At 58.1% G+C, this 15053-nt stretch overlaps 1 protein-coding gene across 1 annotated transcript in view; it reads left to right on the forward strand.

The window, feature by feature from the left end:
* Positions 1-2196: 2196 nt before the first annotated feature.
* slc8a4a (solute carrier family 8 member 4a) overlaps positions 2197-15053 on the forward strand; it is a 43034-nt gene continuing 30177 nt past the window's right edge. Inside the window, exons 1-2 of the mRNA XM_069180229.1 lie at positions 2197-2521; positions 10912-12791. Coding sequence (XP_069036330.1) covers positions 10957-12791 — 1835 coding nt within the window. The 5' untranslated portion in view covers positions 2197-2521; positions 10912-10956. The remainder of the gene's footprint in view (positions 2522-10911; positions 12792-15053) is intronic.

Consider the following 15053-nt stretch of genomic DNA (forward strand, 5'->3'; position numbering starts at 1 on the left):
CCCAGCTCTCGCTGAGAGATCACAGTAGAGTCACACTGACTGGAGGAGAGACCCAGATCTCGCTGAGAGATCACAGTAGAGTCACACCGACTGGAGGAGAGACCCAGCTCTCACTGAGCACTGAGAGATCACAGCAGAGTCACACGGACTGGAGGAGAGACCCAGCTCTCGCTGAGCACTGAGAGATCACAGCAGAGTCACACGGACTGGAGGAGAGACCCAGCTCTCGCTGAGAGATCACAGCAGAGTCACACTGACTGGAGGAGAGACCCAGCTCTCGCTGGGAGATCACAGCAGAGTCACACTGACTGGAGGAGAGACCCAGCTCTCACTGAGAGATCACAGCAGAGTCACACTGACTGGAGGAGAGACCCAGCTCTCGCTGGGAGATCACAGCAGAGTGAGCCGATGGCAGTGAAGCCTCTAAGAGCCCACTGCCTCAGCTCTAAGACTGCAGCCAGACAGCTCCCTGAGCTTTGAAACACAGAAGAAGAAAAATGATGAATGGGACCATCAGGGTTTTTGAAAGTGTAATAATGAGACTTTAATTAGGTTTGAGTCAGACGGGAGAGTGCTCAGCTGTGTGCTGTGGCGTGTGCTGTGGCGATGGGGAGTGACAAACGGGGAGGGACAGGAGGAGAGGAAAGAGAGAGAGAGAGAGAGAACGTGTAATTATCTGAGATGATATCTCGCAAAACCCAAACCCACATCTCCATTTCACAGAACGAGTGCGGGAATCCGTTTTAAATCCTCCCGGATTATGGCTGGTGCTCTGGGGGGGGCGGATTTGCCACACTTTAATACTGAAATCTGCCAGAGTCCCCAGATCCAATCACATTTAACAGGATAATGGGAACGCCGGGGGGTCGAGCAGGACCTGTTGCCTGGCTGGGAGATGACCCGGTCACAGACAGGGGTGGACGGAGACAGGGAGAGGGAGAGGAGAGAAATGGACAGAGGGGTGAATAGATAAGACAGACGGAGAAGTAGACAGACAGACAGGCGAGTGGACAAGACAGGTAGGAGAACGCACAGACAGGTGGGTGGACAGACAGGGGAGTGGACACACAGACAGGGGGGTGGACAGACAGGGGAGTGGACACACAGGCAGGGGAGTGGACACACGGACAGGTGGACGCACAGGACCTGGGTCCTCTCACACGCGCCCCCGAAGCATGAGCCATCGATCACATGCTGTGCCCTGCCCGGGGCCCCCAGCCCCTGAACCGTCCGTACCCCCGGCTTCACACACCGGCAAATAACAGCCATTTTAAAAATGAATAATTTAACATCTTCGGAGCCATCAATAAGTCATAGCCCCGTGCGCTTCTCTTCCCCTGCTGGAAAGAAATGCTGGCGCCATTCTGCTGCCGCTTATTCCTATCGAAGCGGCCGGTGCAGGGTGTGAGGTCGGCATCACTGGAGTGTCGTTTAATCAAGAAACAGCTCCTCTGGTCCCCGGTCCGACCTCCCTCTGGCCGGCGGCCCGCTCAGAGCACACAGAGGCTGCGGCTTGGGTGTTTTAGAGACGCCTTGCTCCCGGCTAGAGCTGACAGAGGTGCCGGTCCCGTCTCTCCCCCTCCCACCCGTCCGGTCCCAGGCAGCGCTGGGCTGGGCCGGGCCGGGCCGGGCCGGGCTGGACGGACCGGACGCCGCTCGGTTTCTGCCTTTTATGAATGCCGTCGTCGTACGAGGGTCGCCATACAGACCCCCCCAAGCCGCCGAAAAAAATAATAACGAAAAAGTAAAAGTGAACCGAGAAAGAGGAGGAGGAGGAGGAGAAGCCGCCCGCCACCTGGCCGGACCCGCCCGCCCGAACCGAACCGAACCGAAGAGTGCTCGAGCGAGCGAGCGGGACCCGACCGTTAATTTCAAACCGCGGCCGCGTGCGCGCGTGGCGAGGTCGACGCCCCGGATGTTTCTCCTCCAGCCGGCGAGGATGCGCGAGCTGTCAAACCCGGGATGTCGGCGGCCGGTTCCACTTCAGGCGGGGGGTGTCGGTTGGTCGGTTGGTCGCGTCGACAGGTGGGATGGGATGGAGGGGAGAGTAAGTGACAGAGAGAGAGAGTGAGAGAAAGAGAGAACATTTTATTTTTTTCTTCCCAGTCGTTGACTTTTATCCGACGTGGAGGTGGTAGTGGCGGTGCGCTAGCGCGCGAGTGTGTGTGTCGCTGTGAGGACGGAGGGAGAGAGGAGGGGGGGGGGGCGCGAGAGAGACTCCGGTAACGTGCGGCGACCACCACGAGAGCGAAGCCACGCAGGCTCGAGCGCAGCTTCACTCGCCGTGTAGCCGCTCCGGAGGCGCAGAGAGGGGGTGGGACGCGACGCGTCGCGGGCTGGCGTTTGACGAGCGGGCTGCCGGTCCGGTCCGGTCCGGTCCTGTCCGGTCCAGGAGGATGAACTGAGAGACCACCACCGCCGCCACCAGCCCCGGGCAAGAGGAGCTCCACCGCACCGAGCCGAGCGGCGCTTTCGAGGGACGGCGCCGGGACCTGAAGCCGGCTGAGGCTGCCGTTACCGAGTGAGTATCTCCGAACCGGCGGCGTCGGGTGGTGTGTGTGTGTGTGTGGGGGGCAAATAAGCGAAAAACAAATTATTGAACCCCGCCAGGTGGTTCGACGGCCGTGTCCCGCAAGCCCGGTTTTTATTTTTTTTTATTTTTGAAGACTGCGTTACGCGGATGCGTCGCGTTTGAATGGGATTTTTAACCCCCCCTTCCACCAGCGTCCGTGACTCACGGCAGCCCGCGGGTTTCGACTCCTGGCGGTACCGACCAGACAGAGCCGGTGTCCCGGGTCCCCCCCGAAACCCGCCGGGTTTGGGTCTGCGGTGCCAGTGGCGCTGCCGGCTCGGTCCGGCCGGCCCGGTGCCGCTCCGAGGCGCCACCGGGACCCACAGCCGGTCCCGGTGAGGGAAACGTCTCCCCCCCCCCATCCCTCGGGGCGGGGTGGACCTGCGTGTCGGATCAGTCGAGATCGGTTGTGGAAGTTCATGTCAACACAAGCCTATCCCCTCTCGGGGGTGATCTGGGGGTACGGGGGGCTCGCAGTGGCGGAGGTGGGGGTGCACCCGTTGGTGCTGGGTCAGAAGGACCGCCGCGGCGCCCGTGGGAAGAAACCCGAGCTCGGGGGGACGGGGATCCGCCGGCGCGTCTCCGTTTCCTCGCAGGCGGGGAGGCTGTCACGGGAAAAGCTGCTCAATCCGTGCGTGTGCGCGCGTGTGGGTGGGTGTTGATGTGTATGGGGTGCGAACAAACCCAAAACAGATAAATAGAGAGACGTGCCTGTGATTTTATTTCGGTGCCTCCAGCCGCGTTTCAGCCACGCTGTAGTTCTCATGGGACACACTCTCCCTGTCCCTGTGTCTCTCTGTCCTTCTGTCTCCCCGTTCCTGTGTCTCTCTGTAACTGTGTCCCTCTGTCCCTCTGTCTCTCTGCCCCTGTGTCCCTGTGTCTCTCTGCCCTTCTCTCTCTCTGTCCCTGTGTCCCTCTATCCCTCTGTCTCTCTGCCCCTGTGTCCCTGTGTCTCTCTGCCCTTCTCTCTCTCTGTCCCTGTGTCCCTCTATCCCTCTGTCTCTGTCCCTGTGCCTTCATTCCGATCCTGACCCTCTTTCTCTCCTCTTCGCATCCCCTTCATCTGTTTCCTCCTCTCTCCTCCACTCCTCTCTCCATCATCGGCTCTCTCCCCTGTCCCTGTCTCGGTCTCCCCTGTGCAGTCCCTTCTCTCCCTCTCTTTCCCCATTCTCTCTCTCTTCCACCCCTCTGTCTGCCCCCTTTCTCTCCCTCATCCCCCCCTCCCTCTCTCTCTGTGAAATCATGCATCACCCATGTCAGGATTTAGCTCCCTTTCGTGCTAGATGCGTCGGCCCCCCCACACGCGCGAGCACAGCGTCATGTCCACAGCCTGCGGCGGCCCGCGTGCTCCTGCCGCGCTGCTGGGGGTCAGGGGCTGGGGCGCGCTGAAAGATGGCACCACGGGCTCTCCCCCACGGGTGGGGTGCCTTCCACCCGGTGCGCACACGACGGCGCGGCTGCGATCGAGAGAGGAGACCGCAGATCGAGCGCTGAAGATGTCCGGCCGGCCTGCTGTTGTCGCCACCGCTCTGTGTGGTGGGGTTGTGTCGTCGCTGTTTTTTTTTCCTCTATACTGAACAATCTCGGCTGCTCGGAGCATGACTGTGTCTGCCCAGCGGTCTGGTCCGCTCCTGGTTTACCGCCAGCACGCTGAGTGGGCTGGGAGTCGCACTGAGAGCACTGTTAAACCTGGAGTGGTTCGTACCGCTGTGCAGTGGGAGTCTCGTGGGGGACACTAAAAACCCGCAGTGGATCAAACTGCCCTGCTTCGGCAGTTTGCCGGCGCTGTAGACCCTGGAGTGGAGCAGACTGCGGTGCCCAGGGAAGTCCGGCCGCCAGCCCTGCAGAAGCGTGCCGTAAAAAAAAAAAAAAAAACGCGGACCTATTAAAAAATAAATAAATTGTCCCGCTTTTACATAACCTCACCCACGTAGCACAATAAAACCAGCAGAGCGTTTCAGTAAATGTGATCTGGGCCCATCCGCCGTTTCAAGTGCGCAGCTATAAATCCCCAGCAACAGGCAGCTCGCGGAGACCCGGGGGGGGGAGGGGGAGGAGGAGGAGGAGGGGGGGGGTTAGGGTTAGCAAGAGAGATGGGATCCCCAGGAATCTGAGGGCACACGGCCGGGTGCCGAGAAACTGGGGAGGTCCCGGAGCTTCCCGAGCCGCTTGACGCAAACTCGATCGGCTAAACGCAGGGAGCTACGCTCCTTCGCCACCTTCCTGGCGTCCTTCCAGGAATCACGGCTCTAACACTTCCACAGCGCTCTCCTGGACACTCCACTCAAAGCTGTTTTGAAGTGGGTAATGGGAGTTCCCCTCCACCACCACCAGTGCACAGCCAGAGTGCGCCAGTCCGCTCCCCACACACCAGCTCTCAGTGGGAGGAGAGCAGAGTGATGGAGCCAGTTCAGAGAGGGGGGTGATGGGTAAAGGCCAAGGAAAATTGGGCCAGGATACCGGGATAACACCCCTACTCTTCTCATGAGACGCCCTGGGATTTTGAATGACCACGGAGAGTCAGGACCTCGGTTTTAAGTCACAATTCCCTGTGATGCACATAGCCACTCAGAGCTATTGACACGTGGAGTACATTGGACAGACCCACAGGGTTAAATCTACTCCTAGTACCCGTCTGAAATCAATTAACAGGTTCTAATCAGCTGGAGGTTCCTGAAGTTTCGAGGCAAGGATCTGGGGTTTCATTTGCTGACTCGGTTGCCTGCTTGATTAAGGTTGCTTCCAGACGATGTCCGGCTCAGCTGGAGCACTGGGTACCAGCTTTGCTGGGTCGGGTGAGACTTACCACGTGACGGACTCTATTGCCCCCTACAGGGTGGCTCTTGAGCATTGCAGAAGCTCTGCCTGCTGCCCCTGTACCCAGCGCTGGGTGTTTTCGCGCGTGAGCCAGGAGACCCTCCGCGTGCCGAAGGAAGCGATCCGCGGACACTGCTCGTGAGTTAACAGCTTGTCTCTCTGTTTCGTCAACCCCCTGCCCTCTATAGCAAGAACTCACGTCCATTCAAGTCTCGCTGGGCCCTCTGGGTCTCTCTGTACTGTACTGTAGCCCTCTACGGCTCTCTGTACTGTACTGTAGCCCTCTACGGCTCTGTACTGTACTGTAACCCTCTACGGCTCTCTGTACTGTACTGTAGCCCTCTGAGGCTCTCTGTACTGTACTGTAGCCCTCTACGGCTCTGTACTGTACTGTAGCCCTCCACAGCTCTCTGTACTGTACTGTAGCCCTCTACGGCTCTCTGTACTGTACTGTAGCCCTCTGAGGCTCTCTGTACTGTACTGTAGCCCTCTACGGCTCTGTACTGTACTGTAGCCCTCCACAGCTCTCTGTACTGTACTGTAGCCCTCTACGGCTCTGTACTGTACTGTAGCCCTCTACGGCTCTGTACTGTACTGTAGCCCTCTACGGCTCTCTGTACTGTACTGTAGCCCTCTACGGCTCTGTACTGTACTGTAGCCCTCTACGGCTCTCTGTACTGTACTGTAGCCCTCTACGGCTCTGTACTGTACTGTAGCCCTCTGAGGCTCTCTGTACTGTACTGTAGCCCTCTACGGCTCTGTACTGTACTGTAGCCCTCTGAGGCTCTCTGTACTGTACTGTAGCCCTCTGAGGCTCTCTGTACTGTACTGTAGCCCTCTACGGCTCTGTACTGTACTGTAGCCCTCTGAGGCTCTCTGTACTGTACTGTAGCCCTCTACGGCTCTCTGTACTGTACTGTAGCCCTCTGAGGCTCTCTGTACTGTACTGTACCCCTCTATTGTAGTCTCTGCTGCTGCCCTGCTGTGGAGTATTTGGCCTCAGTGCCCCACAGCTGTTGTGGGCACAGAGTTACAGTAATTGTGCACAACATGTTGGCATTTAGGAAACTGGGACCCCTGACAGCGGATTTTGGGAAACTGGGGGTGGAGAATATTGCTTCTGGCTGTGAGATCTCCGAAGGTGGCGTGACAGTAGGGTTTCTTGAACGCTGGAAGAGCAGGGACGACCCCTTGAATGGTTTGCACTCGTCCGTCTGGAGCTGTTTCTGCCTGTCCTGTTGTCGGAGGCTTTAGAGCAAGTCAGATCGGGATGCTAGCTGGAGCCTTGGGGCCAGCGTGCTCCTCTGCGATAAGCGGTTTCGGAGGCGGTGTGCTGGTTTTGCCAGGGGTGCGGTTCTCCGGGGGGCAGTGGGAAAGCTGTGCGTGTTACACTCCGGGGCCCAGGGCCTTAGATATCTCTCCTGTGCACGGCCCCCTTCTGCTCCACCTTGCTGGAACTATTGTGTCTCTTCTCTTCCATTCTTCTCCATCCCTCTCTCGCTCTCTCTGCTCCCTCTTGTTTCCTCTCCTGTCCCTCTCCTGTCCCTGTTGCTCCTGCTGTCCCTCTCCTGTCCCTGTTGCTCCTGCAGTCCCTCTCCTGTCCCTGTCTCCCCTTCTGTCCCTCTCTTGTCCCTGTCGCTCCTGCTGTCTCTCCCCTCTCCATCTCTCCTGCTGTCCCTCTCTTGTCCCTGTCTCTCCTGCTGTCCCTCTCCTGTCCCTGTCTCTCCTTCTGTCCCTCTCCTGTCCCTGTTGCTCCTGCTGTCTCTCCCCTCTCCATCTCTCCTGCTGTCCCTCTCTTGTCCCTGTCGCTCCTGCTGTCTCTCCTCTCTCAATCTCTTCTGCTGTCCCTCTCCTGGCCCTGTCGCTCTTGCTGTCTCTCCCCTCTCCATCTCTCCTGCTGTCTCTCCCCTCTCCATCTCTCCTCCTGTCCCTCTCCACTTGCAGAGTTGAGATCTGCCTGGGGGAGTAGTTCCTGCTGTGAGCTTTTTCACACATGACTAGAGCCTCTCAATATGCCCGGTCAGCACAAAGCAGATCGCTGTGCACTGACACTGCCAGCGGAGGGGGCTACACCCTCCCCCTTTATCTCTAACACAGGGGTTGGTCAGTACGCAGATACAGTTAGACAGATATTGGACACTGATACAATCTCCCTGTCTAAATATTTGTCTGTCCATGCCAGTCTGTTTATCTCTCGGTTTATCACAAGTGAAGGGACAGTGTTGTTTACTCCTGTCCCATTCCGTAGTCTTTAATTCTCTTCGTACGGATGAGCTCAGCTCCTGTCGGGAAACGCTGTCGGCCATGGTGTGGGACATCTTCCAGCCGACACGCAGACACGCAGAAGCAGACAGAAAGTCCCCCCCCAAAAAAACCCTCTTGGCCTCTGGTCTCAACCAGCAGCTCAGGGATCTGAAGATCTCCTGTTAGCTTCAACATCACGCCCGAGACGGGGCCTTTCGGGTTTTCGGAGGTCTTGGCTTCTCTTTGTGGGGCCTGAAGGTAGTCAGTCAGCCGGGAATCTGGTCACGCCTCTGTGAACAAGATCCCGGAGAAGAAAAACAACCTCAGGCCACGCTAAAAAATTCAGAGTGGTGCGACTGGAGGGGGCCGTTGGTTCCCTGCCGACCCGCCCTCCTCACCGGCACCGGCACCGGCAGCCCCCTAATGACACTCTCTTTCCCTAGCCATGTAGATGGGCTCTGTGTCACGGGCTGCCACTGCGTTGCTTAGCGCCGAGAGCCTGTGAAGCTGAAGTCTCCTAGAGGAGACAATTCTGATCCCTGCCGGCCCTCCTGGAGGGGGCGGCCTCCGTCCTCTGCCCCTGCCCCGCGCCGCCTGGCGTCACGGTGAAACCCCGCGGAGCCCGGCGCCCCCTAACGACACTGGCGCATCATCCACTGCTGGTGGCGGAGGGGAGTCCCACATTGCCTTCACGGGCGACCCCATGATTCCATGCATATGTGGCACCAGGCAGTTTAAACCTGCCCTCAAACTGCAGGAAATACTTGCATGAATTCAGCATCACAGAAATGCATATCGCCACTTCATGACCGTCACCGCCAACGCACCCTGCCGATCCTGCCATCAATCAGACCCGGTGAACAGCTGATCAATATTACCGATTGGCTGGGGAGGCCGTTCCGAATACAGGATGACCAGCAGTCCCCTTTCATCATATTAGAAAACAAAACTGATAATAAACACAGTAGCTGCAATAAAAAATGTTCTGGATGAACCATACAGTCAAAATACATTTTAATATCTGCTCTTCATTTAATTCCTTATTTCCCTTAGAACTTATTTTGGCTACATTTGAAACTTATCCGCGTGCTGTGAGAGGATAGAGATGAAATGTGATCTAGAGCAGAAAACTTTAAAATCAGACTTCCTTTCCCAAGACGTTTCTTCGGCATGCCAGTCTAGTTACCAAAACACTTTTTTAATATTTTATGTTAATTTTTAATCCTCGGTTGGTGTTATTGTTCTTAATTATACCTCTGCGTGAGACCAGTTAAATAAATTATTGGATCTTGTGATTAGCACTGCTGCAGGTGGGACTGATTAAGTTTGGTTCTGTGGGAGTTTAGAGTTCTGAGATTGGATTAAGCCACAGTCTGTTGACAGAAAGGCCAGCTTTCAGTGAACTTATTAGTAAAATATATCGTAAGTGAAATGCCTCTTGTAATTAACCTGTTTTACCGATTCAGCATGGCCAGGGATGAGGCCAAAAGATTGGGGGATTAAAGAGGAAGAGTTTAGCAAAAAAGGGCAGTGCCATTTTTTAATTGGGCAAGGTTAGATTAGGACCCATAGACTGAAGAGTTTTTGAGTAGAGTCAACTCAGTGTTTCGAGCAAAACAGTGCAGGTGAATCTTTTCAGATTGGTGGGGTTAAGCAAAGGGACCCGCGCCATTGTTCCTGACACTCAGTGAAATTCGCACAGCCTGGTAGCTGCCCCTGATTGTCAGAGTTTGCTCCTGGGAGAAAGGGTGCAGAAGAAGCAGTCAGACTCCCACTGCAAAGCAATCTGATATATTCTAGGTCTTAGCCACTGCAAGAGTCTGCTGTGTGTAATAGAAGCTGACTCCAGGTTCTGGATGCATCACTGCCGTTAACTCACTCGGAGTAAATGTGCACAGACAGGCCTGTGGAGTTTGAATAAACGAGATATATGGGGTGCACCCTGTCAGCTTGCTTTTCTGCTTCATTGGTGCAATTTATTCAAGAGACCTTGGGAGGGATTGAACTGCTGTGTAGATGGAATCGGGAGTGTGCACTCCTGCAATTAAGACAGAAAATCAATTTAATCAAGGCAGGTTGCCTTCCGAACCCGGCCATACCAGCAACTGTCCAGGTGTCGGCTCTGAGCAGGCGTTGCCTGAGATGTGCCGACTGCGTTCTGGACCAGAACATTCGGGCCGTGCACACCGACAAGCGCACACGCTCACGCACACTGTGAGACAGCCTCACACGGACACACACAGTGATGGAGAGACGCCCACGCGCTGACAGATACACGGACACGCAGGTACTGTAGGTTCACACACGCTGATGGAGAAATGCACACGGACAGACACACGGTCAGGTGCGCGCGCGCACACACAGGCAGAGAAACATGCTGTACGCACACAGACACACGTACACACCGATGGACGCACGCACACACACTGACAGACACGCAGCAGTGCATCGCCAGACCGAGCAGGCGCAGGAGCAGGAGCCATTACTGAAGACACTCGCGGATCGCTCCCTTGCTCTCGTTCTCCCTCGGGGCGCCCGCACTCGAGAAGCCCTTCATTCCAAAACCGCCTCACGACTGCTGAAACTAAAATCTCCCTGTCCGGTCTCATCGCAGCTCCGTCCCGCACTGGCGGAGGAGGGCGAGGGGCTGGGAGCTCGATTTCGCCCCGATCTCTGTGGCTCCCTGTGATCTGTCTGCTTGGTGCTTCTGCCGCGTTCCTATCTGCTCCCGGGATCAGAAACAAGAAAGCAGCTCTCCGGCTTATCAAGTAGAATGAATATTGTTGCTTAGCTTGCACTGATTGTCAGTGATGCCTCTTCTGCCTGCGGGTCTCCCCTCCCTGCTGGATCAGCGGTTCATGCCGAACGCCTTCACCCCTCGAACTGTACGTACCCCATCCAGAGAGCTGGCGAGCAGCTCTTGTCTCGCTTCTGGTTCCACACGCACAGAGGTGAAGAGGCCAGCAGCTCTCACCCAGAAATGTTTTTTTTTGTGCGTGTGTTGCACAAAACGGAGGAGGCACAGACACAGAAGGGGGTCATCCCAACGCAGGCCTGTGAAGAGCTGTGCGGGTCAGGGACTGGCGTGCGTCTGTGTGCTTGTGTGTCAGTGTGTGAGCGAGTGAGGGATGTGTGCGAGTGTGTCAGTGCGAGAGTCAGTGACCCCCTGTGTGTGTGTGCCTTGTGCACGTGGGATTTCCGGATTTCAAGTTAGACGTGTTGTGATTTCGCTGGATCGCGGCAGACACTAACCAGAGTCTTGCGTCTCTCCCTGGCAGGGCCGGAGAGCGAGAGAGGCCGCCCAGCGCCGTTCTTCCGCCAGCATGCCGGGCCCCTGCCCTTCCCCCCCACGTCCCCGCCCCCATCCCCGCCTGGTGCTGCCCCCAGCCACACTCCTTCCCCTCCTCCTCCTCGCCCTCACCCAGCTCAGCGGTGCCAGCGAGCCCCCGAGCGCCGGGGCCAGCGGCACGGCCAACTGCTCGGGCAGCTCCGTCTGCTCTGAGGGCGTGGTGCTGCCCATCTGGAACCCCCAGAACCCCTCGGTGGGCGACAAGGTGGCGCGGGCCATCGTGTACTTCGTGGCGCTCATCTACATGTTCCTGGGCATGTCCATCATCGCCGACCGCTTCATGTCCTCCATCGAGGTCATCACCTCGCAGGAGAAGGAGATCACCATCAAGAAGCCCAACGGGGAGACCACCACCACCACCGTGCGCATCTGGAACGAGACCGTCTCCAACCTGACCCTCATGGCACTGGGCTCCTCCGCCCCCGAGATCCTGCTCTCCGTCATCGAGGTGTGCGGGCACAAGTTCCACGCCGGCGACCTGGGCCCCAGCACCATCGTGGGCAGCGCCGCCTTCAACATGTTCGTGATCATCGCCATCTGCGTCTACGTGGTGCCCGAGGGCGAGACCCGCAAGATCAAGCACCTGCGCGTCTTCTTCGTGACGGCCGCCTGGAGCATCTTCGCCTACATCTGGCTCTACCTCATCCTGGCCGTCGTCTCGCCGGGCGTGGTGGAGGTCTGGGAGGCCGTGCTGACCTTCCTGTTCTTCCCGCTCTGCGTGGTGCAGGCCTGGATCGCCGACCGCCGCCTGCTCTTCTACAAGTACGTGCAGAAGCGCTACCGCGCCGACAAGCACCGCGGCATCATCATCGAGACGGAGGGGGACGGCGGCGGCGGCGGCGGCGGGGGCCCCTTCACCAAGATGGACCTGGAGATGGACGGGCGGGCGGTCAACTCGCACCACAAGGAGGCGCTGGACGGCATGCTGGGCCCGGCGGAGGAGGGCGGCGGGGGCCGGGACCAGGAGGACGAGGCGCGGCGGGACATGGCGCGCACCCTGAAGGAGCTGAAGCAGAAGCACCCGGAGAAGGACATGGAGCAGCTGATCGAGATGGCCAACTACCAGGTGCTGGTCCAGCAGCAGAAGAGCCGGGCCTTCTACCGCATCCAGGCCACCAGGATGATGATCGGCGCCGGCAACATCCTGAAGAAGCACGCGGCCGACCAGGCGCGGAAGGTGGTGAGCTGCCACGAGGCGCGCGCCGACGAGGACGACCTGCAGACCATCCGCGTGCAGTTCGAGCCCTCGCACTACCAGTGCTTCGAGAACTGCGGCTCGCTCACGCTGGCCGTGGCGCGGCGCGGCGGCGACGACGGCTGCACGGTGAAGGTGGACTACCGCACGGAGGACGGCACCGCCAACGCCGGCTCGGACTACGAGTTCGCCGAGGGCACCCTGGTCTTCAAGCCCGGCGAGACGCTCAAGGAGCTGACGGTGGGCATCATCGACGACGACATCTTCGAGGAGGACGAGTACTTCCACGTCCACCTCAGCAACGTGCGGGTGGTGTGGCCGGACGGCGGCCCGGAGCCCGGCGCCCCGCCGCCGCCGCCCAAGGCCGCCCTGGGCGCCGCCCACAGCGCCACCGTCACCATCTTCGACGACGACCACGCCGGCATCTTCACCTTCGAGAGCGAGGGCACGCGGGTGAGCGAGAGCGTGGGCACCATGCAGGTGAAGGTCCAGCGCACCTCGGGCGCCCGCGGCACCGTGGTGGTGCCGTACCGCACCGTCGAGGGCACGGCCAAGGGCGGGGAGGACTACGAGGAGGCCGCCGGCAAGCTGGAGTTCCTCAACGACGAGACCATGTGAGTACGCCCGTCCTGGGAGGACGCCGCGCCCGTTATCGGGGTGCTTTTTCTGGGGGGTTGACAGAGGCTGGAGCAGCTCAGAAGAACAGGGGCGGGGAGGGATAGCCTTTGACTGATTTAAGGTGGGGGGGGTCCAATCGGAATCCCATTGCATCGCAGCACGGTCCGCTCCTGGTTTCACAGTGTCGTCTGTGCAGCATCTTTAAAGCCTGAAGCAGATTGGGTTGCTACGGAAGGGGAGCCTGAAGGATGGGCTGCAGTGCCCCAGGGTTTTGGGGGCCTGTGAAAGCTGCACACTGCTGGGAGGGGTGGGGGGGGGCGCGGCCGGGGCAGAGAGAGAGAAAGGGCTTGCAGGCGGTCGCTCGTGAACACGGGGGTCAGGGGGTTCGTCAGGAGGGAGAAAGGAGGAAGGAGGAGATTCCAGAAACTGCTCCGCAGGTTCGGTCGATATTCCCCCGCAGGAGTGGAGATGGCTGTGCTGGAATTCTTAAGCAGGCTGTGTCCTTGCGGTCGATATCCCATCGGCAGGCGGGGGGAGCGATTAGCCTTGCCTGTCTCGGCCGTGAGAGGGAGGTGGGGGGGGCACTGTGTGAACGCCTGAGCAAATCCTGATTGCATTTCATTTCTTCTGGAAGAAAGTAGTGGCTGTGTCTGCCTGCTGCTGGCCGGCTCAGTCATGGGCAGGGGGAGAGAGACCAGGCAGTGGAGCATTCTGGGGGGTGGGGGGGAGGTAGAGAATATTGCTTGCTGGTATTTGTAGTTCCATGAGAAAGCAATGCCCTTAGGGAAAGATTTTAACTGGCCCCGCTTTGACCAGAAAGATTACTAACGGGAGAGAGGCTTTTTGGAAGAGTCTCAGCAGTAGGGCTAGGCAGCCAGTTCCACGCTCCCACAGCTCTGGGTGTAAAGACGCGTTTCCCAGTTTCGTTCCTAAATGCCCTCCTTTCATTGCGACCTCGGCCCCGCTCGTGATTTAGAGAGACCGGTCGGCGTTGCTGCCTTGCAGCGCTGGGGCCCTGAGCTTCATCACCTGGGGTGCTGTCCGTGTGGAGTCCGTACGTTCGCCCCGTGTTTGAGTGGGTCTCCTCCCACAGTCCAGAGACACGCTGGTGAGTTAATGGGCTTCTGGGAAAACCGGCCCTGGTGTGAGCGTGTGTGTTTGTGTGTGTCCTGCCTTGTGCCCGTTCCTTGCCAGGATAGGCTCCAGCTCCCCGGTGACCCTGCACTGGATGAAGTGGGTTAGAAAGCTGATGGATGGATGGAAACCTAGATTGTTGTTGTCCAGGTGTTACAGTCCTGACAGTCCTACTGCACAATTTCATCCTCTTCCTTCTCTCTTCCACTGCCTGTCTCGCTCCTGTTCCTGCCTCTACATTCGACGTGCGTTGCTGCCATTGACACACTGAACACGTCTCTTACACCCTACTGAGCAGAATGATCGCCGCTCTTTAACGCCGCCCTGCCCCCCCCCCCCCCCTTCCAAAGGGCTCAGGATCGCTTTGTCTATTTTTAGAAGTCTCTTACCAAGCTAATCTCCCGTGCCACCTCAGAGCTGGAGATAAGACTGCAGCAGTCACAGCGCTGGCCTCCGAAGCCCCTAGCGTCACCCAGGTTCCCTGCCCGGCCTCAGTTCTCAGTCATCCCCAGCTCTTACTGTATGGAAACAGCAAAGACGTGTTGGTTCCCCGCGTGCTCGTGATCTGGGAACCCGGATCCGTGCGCCGGCACCAGCCCGAACGGCCTTCTGCCTTCTCGCAGGCCTTGGAACCCCCCGTCCCCCGCGCGGAGTCTGGAGCCCCGGGCCGCACGAGCCAGTGGCTGTGGGGGAGTGCACCACGATCCCGGAGCATAGCAGTCTGATCCACTCCGGGTTTTATGGGGTGCCCAGCAGGCTCCTGTTACACGACGGCCTGGGCCTTTCCAGATTCTACGACCCGCGGGGCCACTGGACATGTTGTGCTGATAAAGAGGCAGAAAAGTACATATTTTGCACATTTTTCATGTTAAAATGAGTCTCGTATTCTGAAGGTATAGGTACATTACACTATACCTTCTACATTAATGCCTACATACGGACAGACAGGCAGTTGTCCTGCCAGGAGCGCCTCTCTGGGTAGAGTGTCTAAGTTAAGAGCCTCCGGTTGCTAGGGGTTGTGGGAATGAATATTAATTAGCTCTGGTCATTGCACAGCGCTGAAAAACATTGTGCTAATAAAGGCAAAACAGCTGTTCATGGCTGCTGGCTTTGGCCTTGTATGC

The sequence above is a fragment of the Lepisosteus oculatus genome, chromosome 18 (genome assembly GCF_040954835.1).
Source record: "Lepisosteus oculatus isolate fLepOcu1 chromosome 18, fLepOcu1.hap2, whole genome shotgun sequence".
Taxonomy (NCBI): domain Eukaryota; kingdom Metazoa; phylum Chordata; class Actinopteri; order Semionotiformes; family Lepisosteidae; genus Lepisosteus; species Lepisosteus oculatus.